This window comes from Salmo salar, chromosome ssa07, assembly GCF_905237065.1.
Source record: "Salmo salar chromosome ssa07, Ssal_v3.1, whole genome shotgun sequence".
NCBI lineage: Eukaryota > Metazoa > Chordata > Actinopteri > Salmoniformes > Salmonidae > Salmo > Salmo salar.
This window is the reverse complement of record NC_059448.1, coordinates 62,353,245-62,381,031: the sequence shown is the minus strand read 5'-3', so window position 1 is coordinate 62,381,031 and position 27,787 is coordinate 62,353,245. Positions and strand designations below refer to the sequence as shown.

Here is a 27,787-nt window from a genome sequence, read left to right as displayed (position 1 = left end):
ATTCAGACCCAATGCTAACACCCAACCATTCAGACCCAATGCTAACACCCAACCATTCAGACCCAATGCTAACACCCAACCATTCAGACCCAATGCTAACACCCAACCATTCAGACCCAATGCTAACACCCAACCATTCAGACCCAATGCTAACACCCAACCATTCAGACCCAATGCTAACACGCAACCATTCAGACCCAATGCTAACACCCAACCATTCAGACCCAATGCTAACACCCAACCATTCAGACCCAATGCTAACACCCAACCATTCAGACTCAATGCTAACACCCAACCATTCAGACCCAGACCCTTCTTTACTGTTCTAACCCAATGTCAGGTAAATATTTTCCCACAGAAAACGAGTTTAAGAGCTCACATATACTAATAAATGTGCCCTGGTTTTGCCAGCAATCACGTCACTACCCACCACTGTGTGTGACCTGCTACCCAACCAAATAATTTCATAGAATTTTTCATATTTGAAAATGTACTGTTTGCTGTTATAACCTACCTGACTCCCAGCTCATTTGCTGTCTTAACCAGCATGTAACCTGCAATCAGGAACATGCTGGTCTTCCCAGGATTTAAACCTAAAGCCCCAAAATACAAGTGTTTTTTATCAATAATGATTATTATTTTATCCAATGTTGATGTTCAGTGCAGAGTTGTCATTTACGTTGAGACGTGTTGGTTTTCATAGTGTTGGTGTTGGGTTTTTGAATGAATAAGTGTTTCTTAGTTCTACTAGTGTGATTATACCATGACACATATCAGGGCTTTATTATACACATAAACAAACTGCCCTGTGGAATGTCTGCACATTCAGTGAATGAATCTATTCACAAGGCTCTTACACAGATCCAGGGATAATATCATGTGACCTTTGAACTCTGTGTAGGACCATCACTGGAGCTCGCATCACATCCCTACCCACCACTGTGTGTGACCAGCTACCCAACCTGCAAGTGCTGTGAGTCCCTATTTTTCACCAATCAATCAATCAATCAATCAATCAATCATCTATTTTTTGTATATATATTTTTTTATTTAACCTTTACTTTAACTAGGCAAGTCAGTTAAGAACAAATTCTTATTTTACAATGACGGCCTAGGAACAGTGGGTTAACTGCCTTGTTCAGGGGCAGAATGACAGATTTTTACCTTGTCAGCTCAGGGATTTGATCTAGCAACCTTTCGGTTACTGACCCAACGCTCTAACCACTAGGCTACCTGCCCTAGTTTATCAAAAACTGCTTTACAATAACCTGGCATAGACTCCCAAAGAGCATCATGCCCTCTGTCAACATTTCCCCATGTTTAAATCAGATGTATAACAGTGACATATTTGAAAGGACATGTAGTAAAGTATAATGGTAGTGTAGGTTACAGTGGATCTCCTTTCTGTCCCCCTCACACAGAGATCTGTCCTACAACATGATCCAGTCTCTGCCAAGCTTCAGAGGATGTGAGAAGATTCAGAAAATGTGAGTATCTTGGCAACCAGAGAAGCCTTATAAAACGATATGAGCCGTGGCTTTACAATAAAAACTGTTTAAATTGGGTTTTTATTTTATTTTATTTTTTATAGTGATCTGCACCACAATGAAATTGAAGAGCTGCAAGCAGACACATTCCAGGGACTGACTTCCCTACGGTCTCTGTGAGTACACTGGTCTGGGTGTGTGCGTGTGCGTGTGTGTGTGTATGTGTGCGTGCTTATGATCTCACATTCCCATTATATTCAGATTACTTCATGTTCACATTTTGTATCGGGTTTTCACTCCAATATGCCTCAAATGTTTGTTTTCTCAATTCAGAAAGTGATGAATGTGGTGAATTCCAGGGAGGGTGGTTCTCCACACTGTTGCAATGAGAGAATGTAGCGAGTATTGTGACCGGCATGTCAGGACCATGGCCTGTTTTCACTAGCACCCTATTCCCTAGTGCACTAGTTTGGGGCCTGGACCACTCTGACACACTACATAGGGATTAGGGTGCCATTTGGTATGTCAGGATGAGAAGTGTTGTCCATATTTCATGTGAGTGGCCGTTCTGTTCAACAGAAGGTATTGTTTACTTCCTGTGTGAAAGAGAAGCCTCTGACAAATACAGTCTGGCAGTACCCTGTGGGGGGTGTGTGTGTGTGTGTGTGTGTGTGTGTGTGTGTGTGTGTGTGTGTGTGTGTGTGTGTGTGTGTGTGTGTGTGTGTGTGTGTGTTTAAAGCTGAGCCGTCAGACAAACAAACACTCCTCTCCTCCTGTTTACGTTTCCTGCATCTTGTTTCCATCCCGTCGCCACCTTCCTTCACCCCGTCATATCGTGGGTGGCCTTGTCCTTGACATTCCTACTCAAAACTGGACACCCTCCCCTCACCCCTCTCCCCACCCCCCACGCACCCCAACCCCCCTCCGCTACCCTCAGGCCACTACTTCTAATGAGATGCCTGTTTGGCCCTTCATAGTAGTGTAGAATCATGAGAAAGAAATGTCCTTTCTCTGTCCAAAACGTTCACTGACTCTCTCTCGTTCTCAGAGCCACCAAGTGAGAGATTGAATTAGTTTAGTTTGGCTGCCAGCCTGCGAGTGGAGTTGTCAGGTTTCACCAGAATCATCACTTGCATATCAAATGACTCCCTATTCCATTTTATAGTGCACTAATAACCCATAGACCTCTGGTCAAATGTAGTGCACTATGTAGGGAATAGGGTGCCATTTGGGAAATAGACATTATTACCATGTTATTCTGTTAGCCTGTTAGCTGAATGGGGGAAATAGACATTATTACCATGTTATTCTGTTAGCCGGTTAGCTGAATGGGGGAAATAGACATTATTACCATGTTATTCTGTTAGCTAAATGGGGGAAATAGACATTATTACCATGTTATTCTGTTAGCCTGTTAGCTGAATGGGGGAAATAGACATTATTACCATGTTATTCTGTTAGCTGAATGGGGGAAATAAACATTATTACCATGTTATTCTGTTAGCTGAATGGGGGAAATAGACATTATTACCATGTTATTCTGTTAGCCTGTTAGCTGAATGGGGAAATAGACATTATTACCATGTTATTCTGTTAGCTGAATGGGGGAAATAGACATTATTATCATGTTATTCTGTTAGCCTGTTAGCTGAATGGGGAAATAGACATTATTACCATGTTATTCTGTTAGCCTGTTAGCTGAATGGGGGAAATAGACATTATTACCATGTTATTCTGTTAGCTGAATGGGGGAAATAGACATTATTACCATGTTATTCTGTTAGCCTGTTAGCAGAATGGGGGAAATAGACATTATTACCATGTTATTCTGTTAGCCTGTTAGCTGAATGGGGGAAATAGACATTATTACCATGTTATTCTGTTAGCTGAATGGGGGAATATACATTATTACCATGTTATTCTGTTAGCTGAATGGGGGAAATAGACATTATTACCATGTTATTCTGTTAGCTGAATGGGGGAAATAGACATTATTACCATGTTATTCTGTTAGCCTGTTAGCAGAATGGGGGAAATAGACATTATTACCATGTTATTCTGTTAGCCGGTTAGCTGAATGGGGGAAATAGACATTATTACCATGTTATTCTGTTAGCTGAATGGGGAAATAGACATTATTACCATGTTATTCTGTTAGCTGAATGGGGGAAATAGACATTATTACCATGTTATTCTGTTAGCCTGTTAGCAGAATGGGGGAAATAGACATTATTACCATGTTGTTCTGTTAGCCTGTTAGCTGAATGGGGGAAATAGACATTATTACCATGCTATTCTGTTAGCTGAATGGGGGAAATAGACATTATTACCATGTTATTCTGTTAGCTGAATGGGGGAAATAGACATTATTACCATGTTATTCTGTTAGCCTGTTAGCTGAATGGGGGAAATAGACATTATTACCATGTTATTCTGTTAGCTGAATGGGGGAAATAGACATTATTACCATGTTATTCTGTTAGCCTGTTAGCTGAATGGGGAAATAGACATTATTACCATGTTATTCTGTTAGCTGAATGGGGGAAATAGACATTATTATCATGTTATTCTGTTAGCCTGTTAGCTGAATGGGGAAATAGACATTACTACCATGTTATTCTGTTAGCCTGTTAGCTGAATGGGGGAAATAGACATTATTACCATGTTATTCTGTTAGCCTGTTAGCAGAATGGGGGAAATAGACATTATTACCATGTTATTCTGTTAGCCGGTTAGCTGAATGGGGGAAATAGACATTATTACCATGTTATTCTGTTAGCTGAATGGGGAAATAGACATTATTACCATGTTATTCTGTTAGCTGAATGGGGGAAATAGACATTATTACCATGTTATTCTGTTAGCTGAATGGGGGAAATAGACAGTATTACCATGTTATTCTGTTAGCCTGTTAGCAGAATGGGGGAAATAGACAATATTACCATGTTATTCTGTTAGCTGAATGGGGAAATAGAAATTATTACCATGTTATTCTGTTACCTGAATGGGGGAAATAGACATTATTACCATGTTATTCTGTTAGCTGAATGGGGGAAATAAACATTATTACCATGTTATTCTGTTAGCTGAATGGGGGAAATAGACATTATTACCATGTTATTCTGTTAGCCTGTTAGCTGAATGGGGAAATAGACATTATTACCATGTTATTCTGTTAGCTGAATGGGGGAAATAGACATTATTACCATGTTATTCTGTTAGCCTGTTAGCAGAATGGGGGAAATAGACATTATTACCATGTTATTCTGTTAGCCTGTTAGCTGAATGGGGGAAATATACATTATTACCATGTTATTCTGTTAGCTGAATGGGGAAATAGACATTATTACCATGTTATTCTGTTAGCTGAATGGGGGAAATAGACATTATTACCATGTTATTATGTTAGCTGAATGGGGGAAATAGACATTATTACCATGTTATTCTGTTAGCCTGTTAGCAGAATGGGGGAAATAGACATTATTACCATGTTATTCTGTTAGCCTGTTAGCTGAATGGGGGAAATATACATTATTACCATGTTATCTGTTAGCTGAATGGGGAAATAGACATTATTACCATGTTATTCTGTTAGCTGAATGGGGGAAATAGACATTATTACCATGTTATTCTGTTAGCCTGTTAGCTGAATGGGGGAAATAGACATTATTACCATGTTATTCTGTTAGCCTGTTAGCTGAATGGGGAAATAGACATTATTACCATGTTATTCTGTTAGCTGAATGGGGGAAATAAACATTATTACCATGTTATTCTGTTAGCTGAATGGGGGAAATAGACATTATTACCATGTTATTCTGTTAGCCTGTTAGCTGAATGGGGAAATAGACATTATTACCATGTTATTCTGTTAGCTGAATGGGGGAAATAGACATTATTACCATGTTATTCTGTTAGCCTGTTAGCAGAATGGGGGAAATAGACATTATTACCATGTTATTCTGTTAGCCTGTTAGCTGAATGGGGGAAATAGACATTATTACCATGTTATTCTGTTAGCTGAATGGGGGAAATAAACATTATTACCATGTTATTCTGTTAGCTGAATGGGGGAAATAGACATTATTACCATGTTATTCTGTTAGCCTGTTAGCTGAATGGGGAAATAGACATTATTACCATGTTATTCTGTTAGCCTGTTAGCAGAATGGGGGAAATAGACATTATTACCATGTTATTCTATTAGCCTGTTAGCTGAATGGGGGAAATAGACATTATTACCATGTTATTCTGTTAGCTGAATGGGGAAATAGACATTATTACCATGTTATTCTGTTAGCTGAATGGGGGAAATATACATTATTACCATGTTATTCTGTTAGCCTGTTAGCAGAATGGGGGAAATAGACATTATTACCATGTTATTCTGTTAGCCTGTTAGCTGAATGGGGAAATAGACATTATTACCATGTTATTCTGTTAGCCTGTTAGCAGAATGGGGAAACAGGGAAAGGTAATGACAGAAGGATGAGGCATGGCTCATTTGATAGAAGCCTTGGTTGCATTACATGCAGCCGTACACAAGGCTTTCAGGGTAGAACCAATTGAAGAGGCTATTTGCTGATTGCTCAGCCCCCACCCCCGCCATCCGTCCTCCATCCCTCTGGACAACTATCCCACAGTGCACACGCACTGATCGAAGCGTGCCCTCTGTAAACACTTCCAAATTACCTCAGCGAGGCAACGAGAGATTTTAATTGGCTGCTGCCTCCTTGGACACGTCCAGGGTAGGATGTGAGGAAGTATTGGCTCTTGAACCGACAGACATACAGACGGACGGACGGACGGACAACAGACACACGGATGGACTGCATGGATGGACGCTCACACACACGGACGCTCCCACACAGTGACACACATGGCCGTGGGTCCAGCCCCCCTTCTCCTCCCCTTCCCTCCGCCTCCCATCGCCTCACTAAGGTGCTCTCTCCACTGTGAGTTGACCCTGGGTGAGTCCACAACAGGCATGCTGTCATAGTTGGCCTCCCGACGTAAGAGAGAGAGAGAGAGAGAGAGAGAGAGAGAGAGAGAGAGAGAGAGAGAGATCCTGGCTCGGTTCCTTCTCAGTGTGCAAAGCCTCAAGGAGCAGATCGGGTTACCAGGCAGAGTGGACATGAAAAGTGCACGTTACGTTGTTGCCAGGATTCCCAGGTCTCTCGTCCCTCTCTTAAGGTAGCACAGAGGACCAGCTGCAACCAGCTGCATCATCAAACAGTCACAAGTCATGTCTTTCTAAAAATCCCTTCTCTGCTGAGTCGCTGTGGTCTTTCAGGAAATGGCAGGGGATTTTATGTGTGTGTGCTCAAGACGTGGCTGCAGGGCTGCAGTCCAACTGACTTTACAGGCCTGTTTAAACCCCTGGCTCCCTCTGAGTGACGAAAGGGGTCAGAAACAGCCAATTAAGCAAATCTGTGTTGAATAAGGCTTCTACACATCCAATCAGCCTAGAGCGAGAGAGAGGAGAGATCTGGACTCTGGAGACCCCTTTCCTGTCACCATTCCTTCACCCCCAACCTCTCCAGTCCCAGTCCCTTTCTAGGTAATGATCCCAAATACCCAGGATGACAGTATAACCAGGAACAACGGCCCGCTGTTACAAGAGATCTCCTGATATAAGAGCACGATGTTGTGTTATGTTATGAGCACACACAGGAAGCCTCTCTGATAGGTTCTCTAGACTCCCCCCCCCCCCAGATTTGATGATTTGAATCAGCTGTGTAGTGCTAGGGCAAAAACCAAAAGGTGCACCCAGGGGGCCCCAGGACCCAGTTTGGGAAACCCTGCTCTATAGGACCTTACTTATCCTCACTCAAACAACATGTGGACCACAAACAACTAGTAGTTGGCTGTCTGGATCATACAGGTCTCCCTCAGGTCTCCCTCAGGTCTCATACAGGTCTCATACAGGTCTCATACAGGTCTCCCTCAGGTCTCCCTCAGGTCTCATACAGGTCTCATACAGGTCTCCCTCAGGTCTCCCTCAGGTCTCATACAGGTCTCATACAGGTCTCCCTCAGGTCTCACATACAGGTCTCATACAGGTCTCATACAGGTCTCATACAGGTCTCCCTCAGGTCTCATACAGGTCTCATACAGGTCTCATACAGGTCTCCCTCAGGTCTCCCTCAGGTCTCATACAGGTCTCATACAGGTCTCCTTCAGGTCTCATACAGGTCTCCCTCAGGTCTCATACAGGTCTCCCTCAGGTCTCCCTCTGGTCTCCCACAGGTCTCCCTCAGGTCTCCCTCTGGTCTCCCTCAGGTCTCCCACAGGTCTCCCTCAGATCTCATACAGGTCTCCCTCAGGTCTCTCTCAGGTCTCAAACAGGTCTCGTGCAGGTCTCCCTCAGATCTCATACAGGTCTCCCTCAGGTCTCATACAGGTCTCTCTCAGGTCTCCCTCAGGTCTCCTTCACGTCTCTCTCAGGTCTCCCTCGGGTCTCTCTCAGGTCTCCCTCAGGTCTCCCACAGGTCTCTCTCAGGTCTCATACAGGTCTCATACAGGTCTCTCTCAAGTCTCCCTCAGGTCTCCTTCACGTCTCTCTCAGGTCTCCCTCGGGTCTCTCTCAGGTCTCCCTCAGGTCTCTTTTTGTGTACATCCATATTTCCCTGATTTTGTCAGTTATTATATTGGTATGTATGGGACAAACACTGACAAGTGTTTTCTATTTTCTGCAGAGAGACAATCCCTAGACAGATATAGTCAGGGGCCAAGCTCAGCAAGCTGTAGATCAAAACCATTGTCCAAAGATTAAATCACATAGTTTACATGGAAGATAATATATCTATTTTGTCTTTTTCTCATGGCTCAGTGAAAGTTTGAAATTGTGAACAGCAATTCCCCAAGTTCCATCCCCTCTTGGATACACAGTTACTTTGAACTATGACCCCTCTTGGACATACAGTTTGAACTAAGGTCCTCTTGGACATACAGTTTGAACTATGACCCCTCTTGGACATACAGTTTGAACTATGGCCCCTCTTGGACATACAGTTTGAACTAAAGGTTCTCTCTTGGACATACAGTTTGAACTAAGGTCCTCTTGGACATACAGTTTGAACTAAAGGTTCTCTCTTGGACATACAGTTTGAACTAAAGGTTCTCTCTTGGACATACAGTTTGAACTAAAGGTTCTCTCTTGGACATACAGTTTGAACTAAGGTCCTCTTGGACATACAGTTTGAACTAAGGTCCCCTCTTGGACATACAGTTTGAACTAAAGGTTCTCTCTTGGACATACAGTTTGAACTAAAGGTTCTCTCTTGGACATACAGTTTGAACTAAAGATTCTCTCTTGGACATACAGTTTGATCTAAGGTCCCCTCTTGGACATACAGTTTGAACTAAGGTCCTCTTGAACATACAGTTTGAACTAAAGGTTCTCTCTTGGACATACAGTTTGATCTAAGGCCCCCTCTTGGACAAACAGTTTGAACTAAAGGTTCTCTCTTGGACATACAGTTTGATCTAAAGGTTCTCTCTTGGACATACAGTTTGAACTAAAGGTTCTCTCTTGGACATACAGTTTGAACTAAAGGTTCTCTCTTGGACATACAGTTTGATCTAAAGGTTCTCTCTTGGACATACAGTTTGAACTAAAGGTTCTCTCTTGGACATACAGTTTGAACTAAAGGTTCTCTCTTGGACATACAGTTTGAACTAAAGGTTCTCTCTTGGACATACAGTTTGAACTAAGGTTCTCTCTTGGACATACAGTTTGAACTATGGGTCCACTTGGACATACAGTTTGATCTAAGGTCCCCTCTTGGACAAACAGTTTGAACTATGGCCCCTCGTTGTTTTCCTGTCTGCTTGTGTTAGTTATATCTTTTGTGTTTTCACTGAACTCATCTCATCTAGTTAAACAATATGAATACCTTCTTCTATTCTCCTCTCAAATGCCAAAACGACGACAATACATATGCGAATCAACTTAACCTTAAAAGTGCCTGCTTCGGCAATATGGGATTGATATGGCACATGTCTGGTATAATCTGTTAGGGAAGGAGGAGGAAGGAACGGAATGAATTCTTGGTGCAGCAGAGCATGGGACTGAAGGAGATCTCTCAGCTTGTAAATCCAACCATCGGAGGTGCAGCAGGATTAGTAGAGCTGAAGGAAACATCTGAACTGAAGGAAACTCTCTGTTTTTTCTGCTTCCTCTGAACAGTGACCTGGCTTGGAACAAGCTGTCCTCTCTGAACCCGCTCTCCTTCTCCAGTCTGCCTGCCCTCATCAAACTGTGAGTCCTCCACTGTTTTATTCATTCACCAAGCAGAGTTCAAGTCAATCGGCAGTGGATTATGTGTCCATTAAATCAAGTTATATTGCATCAAAAACTCGTATGTTTTGCTCGATTAATGATTGCTAGATTGCTATTGCTATTGCTTAGTTATCAGGTGGTAGATGATATGTGTTTCTCATACTCTCTCTCTCCCTCTCTCTCTCTCTCTCTCTCTCTCTCTCTCTCTCTCTCTCTCTCTCTCCCCCTCTCTCTCTCCTCTCTCTCTCTCTCTCTCTCTCTCTCTCTCTCTCTCTCTCTCTGTCTCTCTCCTCTCTCTCTGTCTCTCTCTCCTCTCTCCTCTCTCTCTCTCTCTCCCCTCTCTCTCTCTCTCTCTCTCTCTCTCTCTCTCTCTCTCTCTCTCTCCCTCTCTCTCTCTCTCTCTCTCTCCCCTCCCTCTCTCTCTCTCTCTCCCTCCCTCTCTCTCTCTCTCTCTCTCTCTCCCTCCCTCCCTCCCTCCCTCCCTCCCTCCCTCCCTCTTCCTCCCCCTCCCTTCTCTCTCCCCCAGTGATCTAACTTCTAACCGGTTGTCCTATCTGCCTGTATCTGGGCTCCATGGACTCACACACCTCAAACTAGCTGGCAACGAGGACCTGCAGGAGCTACTGCCTGCTGAGAGCCTCCCCAAACTGAGGTACCTGTAGTAATGCTCGGGATGGTGGTAAGGGTGCTGGTGGTGGTAGAGGTGCTTTTGGTGATGCTGGTGGTGGTAGTGGTGGTGGAATCCATAACATAGACTGACCAGGTCTTTCCATGACATAGACTGACCAGGTAAATCCAGGTGAAAGCTAGGATCCCTTATTGATGTCACTTCAATCAGTGTAGATGAAGAGAAGAGACAGGTTAAAGAAGGATTTTGAAGCCTTGAGACAAATGAGACATGGATTGTGTATGTGTGTCATTCAGAGGGAGAAGGGGCAAGACAAAATATTTAAGTGCCTTTGAACAGGGTATGGTAGTAGGTGCCAGGAGCACAAGAGTTGTGTCAAGAACTGCAACGCTGCTGGGTTTTCGCGCTCAACAGTTTACCGTGTGTATCAAGAATGGTCCACCACTCAAAGGACATCCAGACAACTTGACACAACTGTGGGAAACATTGGAGTCAACATGGGCCAGCATCCCTGTGGAATGCTTTTGACACCTTGTAGAGTCCATTCTCTGACAAATCGAGGCTGTTCTGAGGACAATAGGGGGTTCAACTCAATATTAGGAAGGTGTTCTTAATGTTTTGTCCACTCAGTGTATGCTGATTGCATTGCCACCAAAACGTAATTGCGGACTCTCTCTCTCACGCCTCTCTCTCTCAGATCTTTCTCTCACGTCTCACTCTCTCTCACGTCTCTCTCTTACGTCTCTCTCTCTCTCTCTCTGACGTCTCTCTCTCTCACGCCTCTCTCTATCACGTCTCTCTCTCTCTCTCTCTGACATCTCTCTCTCTCTCACGCCTCTCTCTCTCAGATCTTTCTCTCACGTCTCACTCTCTCTCACGTCTCTCTCTTACGTCTCTCTCTCTCTCTGACATCTCTCTCTCTCTCACGCCTTTCCGTCTCACGTCTCTCTCTCTCACGTCTCTCTCTCTAACGCCTCTCTGTCTCACGTCTCTCTCTCTCTCTGACATCTCTCTCTCTCACGCCTTTCCGTCTCACGTCTCTCTCTCTCACGTCTCTCTCTCTCACGTCTCTCTGTCTCACGTCTCTCTCTCTCACGTCTCTCTCTCTCACGTCTCTCTGTCTCACGTCTCTCTCTCTCACGCCTCTCTGTCTCACGTCTCTCTCTCTCTCACGTCTCTCTCACGTCTCTCGCGTCTCTCTCTCTCAGATCTCTCGCTCTCTCACGTCTCTCTCTCTCACGTCTCTCTCTCTCACGCCTCTCTGTCTCACGTCTCTCTCTCTCACGTCTCTCTCACGTCTCTCGCGTCTCTCTCTCTCTCTGATGTCTCTCTCTCTCTCATGTCTCTCTTGCTCACGTCTCTCTCTCACGTCTCTCTCTCTCATGTCTCTCTTGCTCACGTCTCTCTCTCACGTCTCTCTCTCTCACGTCTCTTTCTCTCATGTCTCTCTCTCTCATGTCTCTCTCTCTCACGTCTCTCTCTCTCTCTCTCTGACGTCTCTCTCTCTCACGCCTCTCTCTATCACGTCTCTCTCTCTCTCTGATGTCTCTCTCTCTCTCACGCCTCTCTCTCTCACGTCTCTCTCTCTCATGTCTCTCTCTCTCACGTCTCTCTCTCTCACGTCTCTCCCATAGATCATCTATTGCCTCAGCGAAGAACAGGGCTCTGATGATATTTAACTCAAAAGATGCCCAATGATTGAACAGAGCAGTAGCTGGGTTTATCTGTCTGGATCAAGTGCCATTCTGTAATTTTGGCTAATATGCTGTGGTATTGTGATGGTATCAAGTATCGTAAAATCTAAACCTGGTATCGCGATCGAAGTCAAAATTCTGGTATTGTGACATCACTAGGTGGTGGTGGAGATGGTGGGGAAAATGATGATGATGATGATGATGAGGAGGAGTTGGAGGAGGTGGAGGGGAGGAGGAAGAGGAGGAAGAGGAGGAGGAGGAGGTGGTGGAGGGGGAAGAAGAGGAGGATGAGGTGGAGGAAGAGTAGGAGGAGGTGGTGGAGGAGGTGGAGGAGGAGGTGGGGGGAGGTGGGGGAGGGGGAGGTGGAGGAGGAGGAGGTGGTGGAATAGGTGGTAGAGATGGAGGGGGAGGAGGGGGAGGTGGAGGAGGTGGTGGTGGAGGAGGAGGTGTAGGAAGAGGAAGAGGAGGAGGAGGAGGAGGAAGGGGAGGAGGATATCTTCTTTCCCCATCCTGTCCTTATTTTTAGTAGACAACCTTTTACCAGTTAATTTCAGTACAAACAGGTTAGATGATGGACTTGCTACAGTACCCTCACTCCCTTCTAGTACATCATGGTAGGGAAGGGAGCAGCACACCAATACACACTCATTCACCATGAAGTAGGGTTCAACATGGACACTCTAAAGCCCATCAGAGTGGGTCATATTTCTTACCAAGGACCAACCATTAAAACATGATTTACCCAGGCCACTTGAAGGACCAACCAACAAAACATGATTTACCCAGGCCACTTGAAGGACCAACCATTAAAACATGATTTACCCAGGCCAATTGAAGGACCAACCATTAAAACATGATTTACCCAGGCCATAGATACAGTTGAAGGATCAACCAATAAAACATGATTTACCCAGGCCATAGATACAGTTGAAGGATCAACCAATAAAACATAATTTACCCAGGCCATAGTTACAGTTGAAGGACCAACCATTAAAACATGATTTACCCAGGCCATAGTTACAGTTGAAGGATCAACCAATAAAACATGATTTACCCAGGCCATAGTTACAGTTGAAGGACCAACCAATAAAACATAATTTACCCAGGCCATAGATACAGTTGAAGGACCAACCATTAAAACATGATTTACCCAGGCCATAGTTACAGTTGAAGGATCAACCATTAAAACATGATTTACCCAGGCCATAGTTACAGTTGAAGGATCAACCAATAAAACATGATTTACCCAGGCCATAGTTACAGTTGAAGGATCAACCAATAAAACATGATTTACCCAGGCCATAGATACAGTTGAAGGATCAACCAATAAAACATGATTTACCCAGGCCATAGATACAGTTGAAGGATCAACCATTAAAACATGATTTACCCAGGCCATAGTTACAGTTGAAGGATCAACCATTAAAACATGATTTACCCAGGCCATAGTTACAGTTGAAGAATCAACCATTAAAACATGATTTACCCAGGCCATAGATACAGTTGAAGGATCAACCAATAAAACATGATTTACCCAGGCCATAGTTACAGTTGAAGGACCAACCAATAAAACATGATTTACCCAGGCCATAGTTACAGTTGAAGGACCAACCAATAAAACATGATTTACCCAGGCCATAGATACAGTTGAAGGATCAACCAATAAAACATGATTTACCCAGGCCATAGTTACAGTTGAAGGATCAACCAATAAAACATGATTTACCCAGGCCATAGTTACAGTTGAAGGATCAACCATTAAAACATGATTTACCCAGGCCATAGTTACAGTTGAAGGATCAACCATTAAAACATGATTTACCCAGGCCATAGTTACAGTTGAAGGATCAACCAATAAAACATGATTTACCCAGGCCATAGTTACAGTTGAAGGATCAACCAATAAAACATGATTTACCCAGGCCATAGTTACAGTTGAAGGATCAACCAATAAAACATGATTTACCCAGGCCATAGATACAGTTGAAGGATCAACCAATAAAACATGATTTACCCAGGCCATAGATACAGTTGAAGGATCAACCAATAAAACATGATTTACCCAGGCCATAGTTACAGTTGAAGGATCAACCAATAAAACATGATTTACCCAGGCCATAGATACAGTTGAAGGATCAACCAATAAAACATGATTTACCCAGGCCATAGATACAGTTGAAGGATCAACCAATAAAACATGATTTACCCAGGCCATAGGAACTCCTAGACTTAAATATTCGTATGATGTCATACACCACTGCAATTTCAATTCTGGATAAACAGTTGGTACTTAATAAACAGTTGGTACTTAATAAACACTTGGTACTTAATAAACAGTTAGTACTTAATAAACAGTTGGTACTTAATAAACAGTTGGTGCTTAATAAACAGTTGGTACTTAATAAACAGTTGGTACTTAATAAACAGTTGGTACTTAATAAACAGTTGGTGCTTAATAAACAGTTGGTACTTAATAAACAGTTGGTACTTAATAAACAGTTAGTACTTAATAAACAGTTGGTACTTAATAAACAGTTGGTGCTTAATAAACAGTTGGTACTTAATAAACAGTTGGTCCTTAATAAACAGTTGGTGCTTAATAAACAGTTGGTACTTAATAAACAGTTGGTACTTAATAAACCGTTCGTGCTTAATAAACAGTTGGTACTTAATAAACAGTTGGTACTTAATAAACAGTTGGTGCTTAATAAACAGTTGGTACTTAATAAACAGTTGGTACTAATAAACGTTGTACTTAATAAACAGTTGGTGCTTAATAAACAGTTGGTGCTTAATAAACAGTTGGTGCTTAATAAACAGTTGGTACTTAATAAACAGTTGGTACTTAATAAACAGTTGGTGCTTAATAAACAGTTGGTGCTTAATAAACCGTTGGTACTTAATAAACCGTTGGTGCTTAATAAACAGTTGGTGCTTAATAAACAGTTGGTGCTTAATAAACAGTTGGTGCTTAATAAACAGTTGGTGCTTAATAAACAGTTGGTGCTTAATAAACAGTTGGTGCTTAATAAACAGTTAGTACTTAATAAACAGTTGGTACTTAATAAACAGTTTGTACTTAATAAACAGTTGGTGCTTAATAAACAGTTGGTACTTAATAAACAGGTAAGCATGGTGGTAGCATTGTGTTTAGTCTCTTCTGTCTGTCTGTAGAGTGATGGAGCTGCCCTATGCCTTACGTGTTGTGTTGTGTTGACTGACTCTCTCTCTCTATCTCTCTCTACTGTTCTCTCTCTCTCTCTATCTCTCTCTACTGTTCTCTCTCTATCTCTCTCTACTATTCTCTCTGTCTCTCTATCTCTCTCTACTGTTCTCTCTCTCTCTCTATCTCTCTCTACTGTTCTCTCTCTCTCTATCTCTCTCTACTGTTCTCTCTCTCTCTCTCTCCTGTTCTCTCTCTCTCTCTCTCTCTCTCTCTGCTGTTCTCTCTCTCTCTCTCTCTCTCTCTCTCCTGTTCTCTCTCTCTCTTTCTCTCTCTCCTGTTCACTATCCTGTTCTCTCTCTCTCTCTCTCTCCTTTTCTTTCTCCTCTCCTCTCCTTGCTCTCTCTCTCTACCCTGTTCTCTCTCTCTATCTCTCTCTACTGTTCTCTCTCTCTCTCTCTCTCTCTCTCTACTGTTCTCTCTCTCTCTCCTGTTCTCTCTCTCTTTCTCTCTCTCCTGTTCACTATCCTGTTCTCTCTCTCTCTCTCTCTCCTTTTCTTTCTCCTCTCCTCTCCTTGCTCTCTCTCTCTCTCTCCTGTTCTCTCTCTCTTTCTCTCAGTTTCAATTTACCGTAATTTCCGGACTATTAAGCGCACCTGAATATAAGCCACTGAATTTTAAAAAATATATTATTTTGAACATAAATAAGCCGCACATGTCTATAAGCCGCAGGTGCCTACCGGTACATTGAAACAAATGAACTTTACACAGGCTTTAATGAAACACGGCTTGTAACAAAAATAAATAGGCTTTAACGAAACACGGCTTGTAACAATAAATAAATAGGCTTTAACGAAACACGGCTTGTAAATAAATAAATAGGCTTTAACGAAACACGGCTTGTAACAAAAAAAAAATTTGAAAGCGGGAAAAATCCATATATTAGCCGCCTCATTGTTTAAGCCGCGAGGTTCAAAGTGTGGGAAAAACTTTGTGGCTTATAGTCCGGAATTTACGGTAAGGGCTATATTGGCATGGGAAACACATGTTAACATTGCCAAAGCAAGTGAAGTAAACAATAAAAAAAAGTGAAATAAACTATTAAAAATTAACAGTGAACATTACACTCACAAAAGTTCAGAAAGAACAAATACTTTTAAAATCTCATTATGGCTATATACCGTGTTGTAATGATGTGCAAATAATTTAAGTACAAAAGGGAAAATAAATCAACTTAAATATAGGTTGTATTCATAATGGTGTTTGTTCTTCACTGGTTGCCCTTTTCTTGTGGCAACAGATCACAAATCTTGCTGCTGTGATGGCACACTGTGGTATTTCACCCAGTAGATATGGGAGTTTATCAAAATTGGGTTTGGTTTCAAATTATTTGTGGATCTGTGTAATCTGAGGGAAATATGTGTCTCTAATATGGTCATACATTTGGCAGGAGGTTAGGAAGTGCAGCTCAGCTTCCACCTCATTTTGTGGGCAGTGTGCACATAGCCTGTCTTCTCTTGAAAGCCAGGTCTGCCTACGGCGTCCTTTCTCAATAGCAAGGCTATGCTCACTGAGTCTGTACATAGTCAAAGCTTTCCTTAAGTTTGGGTCAGTCACAGTGGTCAGGCATACTGCCACTGTGTACTCTCTGTTTAGGGCCAAATAGCATTCTAGTCAGCTCTGTTTTTTTGTTAATTCTTTCCAATGTGTCATCTTTTTGTTTTCTCATGAGTTGGTTGGGTATAATTGTGTTGCTGTCCTGGGGCTCTGTGGAGTGTGTTTGTGTTTGTGAACAGAGCCCCAGGACCAGCTTGCTTTAGGGGACTCTTCTCCAGGTTCACATCTCTGTAGATGATGGCTTTGTTATGGACGGTTTGGGAATCACTGCCTTTTAGGTGGTTGTAGAATTTAATGGCTCTTTTGTGGATTTTGATAATTAGCGGGTATCGGCCTAATTCTGCTCTGCATGCATTATTTGATGTTTTATGTTGTTGAGGATTTTTCAGCAGAATTCTCCATGCAGAGTCTCAATTTGGTGTTTGTCCCATTTTGTGAATTCTTGGTTGGTGAGCGGACCCCAGACCTCACAACCGTAAAGGGCAATGGGTTCTATAACTAATTGCAAGTATTTTTATCCAGATCGTAATTGGTATGTCGAATTGTATGTTCCTTTTGATGGCATCGAAGGCCCTTCTTGCCTTGTCTCTCAGATCGTTCACAGCTTTGTGGAAGTTACCTGTGGCGCTGATGTTTAGGTCAAGGTATGTATAGTTTTTTGTGTGCTGTAGGGCAACGGTGTCTAGATGGAATTTGTATTCTTGGTCCTGGCAACTGGACCTTTTTTGGAACACCATTATTTTTCTCTTACTGAGATTTACTGTCACGGCCCAGGTCTGACAGAATCTGTGCAGAAGATCTAGGTGCTTACTGTAGGCCCTCCTTGGTTGGGGACAGAAGCACCAGATCATCAGCAAACAGTAGACATTTGACTTCAGATTCTAGTAGGGCGAGGCCGGGTGCTGCAGACTGTTCTAGTGCCCTCACCAGTTCATTGATATATATGTTGAAGAGGGTGAGGCCGGGTGCTGCAGAATGTTCTAGTGCCCTCACCAGTTCATTGATATATATGTTGTAGAGGGTGCTGCAGAATGTTCTAGTGCCCTCGCCAGTTCATTGATATATATGTTGTAGAGGGTGGGGCTCAAGCTGCATCCCTGTCTCACTCCACGGCCCTGTGGAAAGAAATGGGCGTATTTTCTGCCAATTTTAACCACACACTTGTTTGTGTACATGGATTTTATAATGTTGTATGTTTTCCCCCAACACCACTTTCCATCCATTTGTATAGCAGGCCCTCATGCCAAATTAGATTCTATGGATTACATTGAGCTGATTTCTGACGTGCTGTTCCTTCTTTTTCCGTAGTGTATTTCTGTATTGTTTTAGTGATTCACCATAATGAAGGCGTAGTCTCAGGTTTTCTGGGTTTCTATGTTTTTGTTTGGACAGGTTTCTCTATTTCTTTCTTAGGTTTTTGCATTCTTCATCAAACCATTGTTGTTCATTTTCAAGGGGTTGTCTGCTTGACATTTTTAGATTTGATATGGAAGCTGAGGTCAAATTAACTGTTTAGGTTTTCTACTCTCAAGTTTACACCTTCACTATTACAGTGAACGTTTTGTCCAGGAAGTTGTCTAAAAGGAATTGAATTTGTTGTTGCCTCATTTGTTTTTGGTAGGTTTCCAAACTACATTCCTTCCATCTATAGCATTTCTTAATGTTACTCAGTTCCTTTGGCTTTGATGCCTCATGATTGAGCATAGCTATGTTCAAGTAGAGTGGGATTTTGCTGTGATCTGATAGGGGTGTCAGTGGGCTGACTGTGAACGCTCTGAGAGACTCTGGGTTGAGGTCTACAGTACTACTGCCAAGAGATGAGCTATAGGTGTACCTACCGTAGGAGTCCCCTCGACTGACTATGTCCATACCCAGTGTCCGACAGAGCTGCAGGAGCTGTGACCCGTTATGTTTGTTATGTAGTTGTGTCTAGGGGGGCATATGGGGGAGGGAATGCTGTCACCTCCAGGTAGGGTGTCAGGTTCTTGTCCAGTTCTGGCATTTTGGTCGCCACAGACTTGTTTATGTCCCTTCGCCTGGAAATGGTTGATCTCCCCCTCCAGGATGGAGAAGCTGTCATTGTTAAAGTATGGGGATTCTATTGGGGGGATATAGGTAGCACACATGAGGACATTTTTCTCTGTTGAGATCATTTCCTTTTGAATTTCAAGCCAGATGTAAAATGTTCCTGTTTTGACAAATTTAATAGAATGAGTTAGGTCTGCTCTATACCAAATTAGCATACCCCCTGAGTCTCTTCCTTGTTTCACACCTGGTAGTTTGGTGGATGGGACTACCAGCTCTCTGTAACCTAGAGGGCAACCAGTTGGTCTATCTCCTCTATACCAGGTTTCTTGTAGGATGACTCTGTCTCTCTGTCTCTCTGTCTCTCTGTCTCTCTCTCTCTCTCTGTCTCTCTGTCTCTCTGTCTCTCTCTCTCTCTCTCTCTCTGTCTCTCTGTCTCTCTCTCTCTCTCTCTCTCTCTCTCTCTCTCTCTCTCTCTCTCTCTCTCTCTCTCTCTGTCTCTCTGTCTCTCTCTCTCTCTCTGCAGGGTGATGGAGCTGCCCTATGCCTTCCAGTGTTGTGCCTTCGTCTCCTGTGAGAAACACTCCTCTCCCTGGGACAGAGACAATAACAACAACGGGAAGGACGACTTCGGGAGAAGGGAGGGCATCTTGTCTAACCAAGGTGTGTTCTCAAACAACCTAGATAGTACACTGCACAAAAGTAGTGCCCCATTAAAAGGGAATGGGATACCACTTCAGATCCTTCTTGTAAGGATACATGGTGTGTTGCTAATATGCCCCTGACAGAAACAGTGACTCATTTTCAGTTCCTATGAAACGTGTTGATAACCTGGATATAACCTTTGATTTGATTTAAGAAGACCATGAGGACTTTCTGCTGGACTTTGATGATGAGCCCAAATCCCACCACACTGTCCAGTGTTCCCCTTCACCTGGTAAGGCAACACCCCCCCCACCACCCTTCCCCTAACATGGTTCATACATTGATTGATGTATTGATTGACTGGTTGATTGATTTATTGATTGACTGGTTGATTGATTTATTGACTGACTGGTTGATTGATTTATTGATTGACTGGTTGATTGATTTATTGATTGACTGGTTGATTGATTTATTGATTGACTGGTTGATTGATTGATTTATTGATTGACTGGTTGATTGATTTATTGAGTGACTGGTTGATTGATTTATTGATTGATTTATTGATTGACTGGTTGATTGATTTATTGATTGACTGGTTGATTGATTGATTTATTGATTGACTGGTTGATTGATTTATTGATTGACTGGTTGATTGAGTGACTGGTTGATTGATTGATCTGTCCCTCCTCAGGTCCATTCCGTCCTTGCCACCACCTGTTTGGCAGCTGGTTGATCCGTGTTGGTGTGTGGGTCATTGCTACTCTCTCCCTGGTCTGCAACACACTGGTGATGGTCTCCATCTTTCTCTCCCCGTCCTTCCTGTCCCCTGTGAAGCTGCTGATTGGCCTGCTGGCTCTGGTAAACAGTCTGATGGGGCTGTGGTCTGCCACGCTGGCCACCGTCGATGCCTTGACCTTCGGCAGCTTCGGCCGCTACGGGGCGCGCTGGGAGAGCAGCACGGGCTGCAAGCTGACCGGCTTCGTCTCCATCTTCGCTTCTGAGACCAGTATCTTCTTACTGACGGTGGCCGCTCTGGAGAGGGGGCTGTCGGTACGGAGAGGCAAGGCCGCTGAGGGGAAGACTTCGACGGGCACGCTGAGGCTGGTGGCGGCCTTGTGTTTCCTTCTGGGCCTGGCTATCACCCTGCTCCCCCTGCTGGGGGACTATGGAGTCTCCTCCATCTGTCTTCCCATGCCCTACGAAGAGCCCTCCTCTCTGGGCTTCATGGTGGCACTAGTCCTGGTCAACTCCCTATGTTACCTCATCATGACCGTCACATATGCCCGCCTCTACTGCAGCCTGGAGAAAGGAGAGCCGGACAGCCTGTGGGACTGCTCCATGATCCGTCACGTTGCCTGGCTTCTGTTCACCAACTGTCTCCTGTACTTCCCTGTAGCCTTCCTCTCCTTCTCCTCCCTGCTGAAACTGCCCTCAGTAGGGCCTGAGGTGGTGAAGTCAGTGCTTCTAGTGGTGGTTCCTCTCCCAGCCTGCCTCAACCCTCTACTCTACGTCCTCTTCAACCCTCACTTCAGAGAGGACCTGGGCCTGCTCCACAGAAGGACTCGCGGCGCCCTGCACCTCAGCAGACCCCGCCGACTCAGCCTCGTCTCGCTCAACTCGGAGGACGCCGAGAAACAGTCATGTGACTCCACGCAGGCCCTGGTCACCTTCGGGGTGTCAGAGGAAGAGGAGGAGTCTAGGGGGGCGGGGCAGCAACCCAGCGCCGAGGCACACCACCCTCCGGTTGCCTTCATCCCCTGTCGCTAGGCAGACTAGCGTTCAGGCTTCACTGTTTTTACCCCCAGGGCTGCAGGGCTCTGGGTTCTACCCCCAGTACCCCATGCCCTATATCAACCCCCTACACACAGACAAAGACTGTGTTAGAGCAGTACATGTAGCCAGAGAGGAAGGATGAAGAAACAAGGCCACTGCTACACGGACAGGAACAGGACACAAAATGGCCGCCATGGCTCTCCTCTGAATCAGAACTGTAATATAGAGCTAGATAGACTCCCATTGTCCTGGTATGCATCTCTCTATCTGTCTGAATCAGAACTCTAATATAGAGCTAGATAGACTCCCATTGTCCTGGTATTCATATCTCTCTATGTGTCTGTACAGTACCAGCTATGTGTATACCCTGGCCTGGCAGCTTGATGCTGGACAGAAGCAGAACTGATTATGTTATGAACACAGTTATGATCACCATTACGATCATCATATGTACACCAACACAGTGGCCATGCTCTTTTAATGAAGGTACTTGACTCTATAATATGTAGGCCAGGACGAGGAGGAGGAGGAGGAGGAGGAGGAGGAGGAAGAGAAAATTCCATCGCTTTGCTTTCATTTTATTTCCGTTAGATCTCTAAGATTATACACCTCATTAGAGTTTAAACAGTCTCTCTGACAGTTATACAATTACAAGCTGAGTTTTGTGAGAACAATTTGTAAGGTGTGTGTGTGTGTGTGTGTGTGTGTGTGTGTGTGTGTGTGTGTGTGTGTGTGTGTGTGTGTGTGTGTGTGTGTGTGTGTGTGTGTGTGTGTGTGTGCGTGTGTGTCCGTCCGTCCGTGTGTGTGTGTGTGTGTGCGTGGCGTGTGCGTGTGCGTGTGTGTGTGCGTGTGTGTGTGTCGTGTGCGTGTGCGTGTGTGTGTCCGTGTGTGTGTGCGTGCGTGTGGGTTCGTGTGTGTGTGTGTGTCCGTGTGTGTGTGTGTGTGTGTGTGTGTGTGTGTGTGTCGTGCGTGTGTGTGTGGGCGTGTGCGTGTGCGTGTGCGTGTGTGTGCGTGCCCGTGTGTGTGTGTCCGTGTGCGTGTGTGTCGTGTGTGTCCGTGTGTGTGTGTGTGCGTGTGTGTGTGTCGTGTGTGTGTGTGTGTGTCGTGTGTGTGTGTGTGTGTGTGTGTGTGTGTGTGTGTGTGTGTGTGTGTGTGTGTGTGTGTGTGTGTTGGGTCTTGTCGTCTATCGATACTTGGTGTTAAAAGTGTGGTGACCTTGTGAGATTACACCTGCTAAGACTGCCATGTCACAACATTCTCCTTCAGCAACAACGGCACCAATGCCATTTGGTCACATATGCCACACTGTGTGTGTTTACACTGTGTGTGTGTGTGTGTGTGTGTGTGTGTGTGTGTGTGTGTGTGTGTGTGTGTGTGTGTGTGTGTGTGTGTGTGTGTGTGTGTGTGTGTGTGTGTGTGTGTGTGTGTGTGTGTGTGTGATTGCATTAACGTGCCCTTTCATTTGTGTACACTTACTGTGACAATCTGTTTTCCTTTGTAGAATATGCCAGTTTGTTTTAAAGTAAGGTTTGGTATGTATACGTATTTGACCATAATATTTGACCCCCTATTTCCGTACCTCTATTTTCCCAGTCCACCTCTCTGTCTTCAGTCCCTTGTTGATCTCAAGATACTGCTGTAGCTCGCAGAGAAAAAAACAAGTAATTTCTAATCTCTATCCATGGTCAAAATGTATATTTAGTGGGTTGGTGCTTTTAGACTGTTTTATCGATGCACCATTACAGCCCGTTTAGAGTGATGACAACATAGTATAATACATCTTCAGTTGTGTTTATCATTTAACTACGTCAATCACCAGCATGCATCACTCTCCTCCATTACCTAGTGACTAGAGCACGTACCGGCATATTTCCTCAACCCAACCTTGACAGAGGGCAGAGGGGAGGAGGGGAGAGAGGAGAGGAGAGAAAGAGAGGGAGAGCGAGAGGAGAGAAAGAGAGAGGAGAGGAGATGAGATGAGGGAGAGAGAGGAGGGGAGAGAAAGAGAGGGAGAGCGAGAGTAGAGAAAGAGAGAGGAGAGGAGATGAGATGAGGGAGAGAGAGGAGAGGAGAGAAAGAGAGAGGAGAGGAGAGGAGATGAGATGAGGGAGAGAGAGGAGAGGAGAGGAGAGAAAGAGAGAGAGAGAGAGAGAGAGAGAGAGAGAGGAGGATTCTTATTCATGTGTTTTAGAGGTCAGAATGAAAACCTGTGGTAATGATGTGTATTGCTCCCCCACTGCGCTGGGGCAGGACAGAGACATCTTGTGTTGTGCCTCTTTGTTCTTTGGCCAGGCATAGCGGCAGCATAGCAGCAGCAGGGTGTTAACCTGGATAGAGGTATCAAGTGGCCAAGTCCCCGGCTTCCAGGACTGAACCCTTTCCAAGGAGCTGGATCGCTCGTGAAATGAAATATCACCGGGACGAGGGTCAGGTCAGAGCGGCCCGCGTTCTGGTTCACCCCTCTCCTCCGTTCCTCTTTCTGTTGTCTTCTTCTTCTTACTTCCTCTGCTTTTTGGTAGACGCAACCGACTACTAATGCCAAACATCAGCGGCCTCTCCAGACAAATACTTGGATCTGAGGTTAGCGAGGATTAAAAGCCCTCTGAGGCGATTCCTGAGGTATCTTCAGAGCTCAGCTCCAGGCTGTCGACCTCTCTTTTCCTCATCCCGTCTTTCTTCTTCTCTCCAGGAGAATGACCTCATGTCTGGTCCACTGTCCAGCTCTATTTCCTCTCTTCATCCTCTCTCCCTCTCTTCATCCTCTCTCCCTCTCCTCATCCTCTCTCCCTCTCTTCATCCTCTCTCCCTCTCCTCATCCTCTCTCCCTCTCCTCATCCTCGCTCCCTCTCTTCATCCTCTCTCCCTCTCTTCATCCTCTCTCCCTCTCTTCATCCTCTCTCCCTCTCCTCATCCGCTCTCCCTCTCCTCATCCTCGCTCCCTCTCTTCATCCTCTCTCCCTCTCTTCATCCTCTCTCCCTCTCTTCATCCTCTCTCCCTCTCCTCATCCTCTCTCCCTCTCCTCATCCTCTCTCCCTCTCTTCATCCTCTCTCCCTCTCTTCATCCTCTCTCCCTCTCTTCATCCTCTCTCCCTCTCCTCATCCTCTCTCCCTCTCCTCATCCTCTCTCCCTCTCTTCATCCTCTCTCCCTCTCCTCATCCTCGCTCCCTCTCTTCATCCTCTCTCCCTCTCTTCATCCTCTCTCCCTCTCTTATCCTCTCTCCCTCTCTTCATCCTCTCTCCCTCTCTTCATCCTCTCTCCCTCTCCTCATCCTCGCTCCCTCTCTTCATCCTCTCTCCCTCTCTTCATCCTCTCTCCCTCTCTTCATCCTCTCTCCCTCTCCTCATCCTCTCTCCCTCTCCTCATCCTCTCTCCCTCTCTTCATCCTCTCTCCCTCTCTTCATCCTCTCTCCCTCTCTTCATCCTCTCTCCCTCTCCTCATCCTCTCTCCCTCTCCTCATCCTCTCTCCCTCTCTTCATCCTCTCTCCCTCTCCTCATCCTCGCTCCCTCTCTTCATCCTCTCTCCCTCTCCTCATCCTCTCTCCCTCTCCTCATCCTCTCTCCCTCTCTTCATCCTCTCTCTCCCTCTCTTCATCCTCTCTCCCTCTCTTCATCCTCTCTCCCTCTCTTCATCCTCTCTCCCTCTCTTCATCCTCTCTCCCTCTCTTCATCCTCTCTCCCTCTCCTCATCCTCTCTCCCTCTCTTCATCCTCTCTCCCTCTCTTCATCCTCTCTCCCTCTCTTCATCCCTCTCTCTCCCTCTCTTCATCCTCTCTCCCTCTCTCATCCTCTCTCCCTCTCCTCATCCTCTCTCCCTCTCTTCATCCTCTCTCCCTCTCTTCATCCTCTCTCCCTCTCCTCATCCTCTCTCCCTCTCCTCATCCTCGCTCCCTCTCTTCATCCTCTCTCCCTCTCTTCATCCTCTCTCCCTCTCCTCATCCTCTCTCCCTCTCTTCATCCTCTCTCCCTCTCTTCATCCTCTCTCCCTCTCTTCATCCTCTCTCCCTCTCCTCATCCTCTCTCCCTCTCCTCATCCTCTCTCCCTCTCTTCATCCTCTCTCCCTCTCCTCATCCGCTCTCCCTCTCCTCATCCGCTCTCCCTCTCCTCATCCTCTCTCCCTCTCCTCATCCTCTCTCCCTCTCCTCATCCGCTCTCCCTCTCCTCATCCTCTCTCCCTCTCCTCATCCGCTCTCCCTCTCCTCATCCTCTCTCCCTCTCCTCATCCTCTCTCCCTCTCTTCATCCTCTCTCCCTCTCCTCATCCGCTCTCCCTCTCCTCATCCTCTCTCCCTCTCCTCCTCTCCTGCCTTGCTGGTCACAGGTCATATCTACCTTTATATCAGAGCAGGAGAACACCTCAGAGCTCTCCAGCACTTAGAACGAGGAAAATTAGGGACTTTTATTGCTGGTTCAATGTAGCAACCTCGTGAAACAACCGCAAAGTCTTGACATTGCCCCTCCTTTGTCCTTGTGTGGATGAATTAAGGAGGTAGATGTCATTACTTATAAAGCGAATTGCTCTTGGAAACCTAAAAATGTAATCAACCATCTTTGCCATTCTTCAATGTTCCTGAAAACTCTGCTGCTCATGGTCTGTGAGTTAGTTTTCTGCCCCTCTGCTGTCTGTCTGTCTGTCTGTCTGTCTGTCTGTCTGTCTGTCTGTCTGTCTGTCTGTCTGTCTGTCTGTCTGTCTGTCTGTCTGTCTGTCTGTCTGTCTGTCTGTCTGTCTGTCTGTCTGTCTGTCTGTCTGTCTGTCTGTCTGTCTGTCTGTGAGTTAGTTTTCTGCCCCTCTTCTCTCTCTCTCTCTCTCTCTCTCTCTCTCTCTCTCTCTCTCTCTCTCTCTCTCTCTCTCTCTCTCTCTCTCTCTCTCTCTCTCAACAAAACACAAACTCACTGTAATGAACCTGCCTGTGGCCATTCGTCCATGTGACATGCTGAAGACAGAGAGCAGAGAAAGCGAGACATCCTTGTCTCAGGGCCTTTCCTAGGTGTTTGACATGGTTAAAAAGAGAGGTGGGTAGGCTGAATCTGGGTTGTGTTCATTAGGGCACACCGTAGCAAACATTTTAAAAACGTTCTGCAACAGAGGTGGATGGGCTGAATCTGGGTTGTTCATTAGGCCACAAAGTAGCCAAATGTTTCTGTTACAAACTACCAGATACTGGGGTAGCTGTATGAATCCACTGTCAAATGTGACACATTGTCTTTCTTTTCTTCTTCTTGTTTTTTTCTCTCTCTCCATCGTTACCCAGATTCAGAATTTGGAGGCAAAAGCTATTTTTTTATTATCTTGAGCTCTTAAAATACCAGAATTGTATAAAAAAAATATAGATGAGTATTTATACCAAAAGTATATTTTGTAAAGTAAAGGGTCCCTGAGGAGGAGGTCTGATGGAGGCCTGGCGCATGCTCTGCAGATTGTAGGTAGTAGGCCTAGTTAGCCAGGTTTAGCTAGCCTAGCGTCCCGTTGGTTAGCCAGGTTCCGCTAGCCTAGCGTCCCGTTGGTTAGCCAGGTTTAGCTAGCCTAGCATCCCGTTGGCTAGCCAGGTTTAGCTAGCCTAGCGTCCTGTTGGCTAGCCAGGTTTAGCTAGCCTAGCGTCCCGTTGGCTAGCCAGGTTTAGCTAGCCTAGTGTCCTGTTGGTTAGCCAGGTTTAGCTAGCCTAGCGTCCCGTTGGCTAGAGGCTGTGTGTACATTACATTCATAGGGCCAGTGAATAGAATGCATATTTTGTTTTTATATCAGAGTGTTAAATCCGTGTAATATGTAATAAACAACTTTACCAAATGAGCGTAATCTGTGAGTGGTGTTTGTTATTCCTAAAAGGAGATTGATGGTGGGACGATTTAGAGGTAATAAACGTTGTGTGGAACAGAACAGAAAGAAAACACTTTGTGAACTTTTTCGTAAACATGTCAAGATCCACAAGGAAATATGACTTATAACTTAGTGATTTATTAAAATAATGGATTTGAGCACAATTATGTCATTATTCCGTCAGCGCCGGGGTGGGTGGGTGGCACACCAGGCATGTTGAGACGAAAAATAAAGTTATTTCAGGCTCTGCATCAATCATGACTCATGTATCCTTCTATTATCCTTGTTTTCATATGGCTGTGTAATTAAATGAACTTAACGTTGTATATCTGAGAAATAAATCATGTTTGATGTTATTTTATATGCAATCACACAACAGGACTTATTGTTCATAAAATCCTGCTGATTGCCCATGTAAAGGGTACAGAAAACTCATGCTGATTGCCCATGTAAAGGGTACAGTAAAATCCTGCTGATTGCCCATGTAAAGGGTACAGAAAACTCATGCTGATTGCCCATGTAAAGGGTACAGTAAAATCCTGCTGATTGCCCATGTAAAGGGTACAGTAAAATCCTGCTGATTGCCCATGTAAAGGGTACAGAAAACTCATGCTGATTGCCCATGTAAAGGGTACAGAAAACTCATGCTGATTGC

General features: G+C 44.7%; 1 protein-coding gene across 2 annotated transcripts in view; it reads left to right on the top strand.

Annotated features, from left to right (window-relative positions):
• LOC106609731 (leucine-rich repeat-containing G-protein coupled receptor 5) overlaps positions 1 to 22,085 on the top strand; it is a 193,826-nt gene extending 171,741 nt beyond the window's left edge. The window contains exons 11-18 of one of the 2 annotated variants that reach the window (XM_045722416.1): positions 902 to 973; positions 1,422 to 1,487; positions 1,592 to 1,663; positions 9,679 to 9,750; positions 10,298 to 10,423; positions 19,425 to 19,561; positions 19,761 to 19,835; positions 20,235 to 22,085. In XM_045722416.1, the coding sequence (XP_045578372.1) occupies positions 902 to 973; positions 1,422 to 1,487; positions 1,592 to 1,663; positions 9,679 to 9,750; positions 10,298 to 10,423; positions 19,425 to 19,561; positions 19,761 to 19,835; positions 20,235 to 21,310 (1,696 nt within the window). In that variant the 3' untranslated portion in view covers positions 21,311 to 22,085. Of the gene's footprint in view, positions 1 to 901; positions 974 to 1,421; positions 1,488 to 1,591; positions 1,664 to 9,678; positions 9,751 to 10,297; positions 10,424 to 19,424; positions 19,562 to 19,757; positions 19,836 to 20,234 lie in introns of both variants that reach the window. The other variant, XM_045722415.1, reaches the window with a different exon arrangement.
• Positions 22,086 to 27,787: the final 5,702 nt, after the last annotated feature.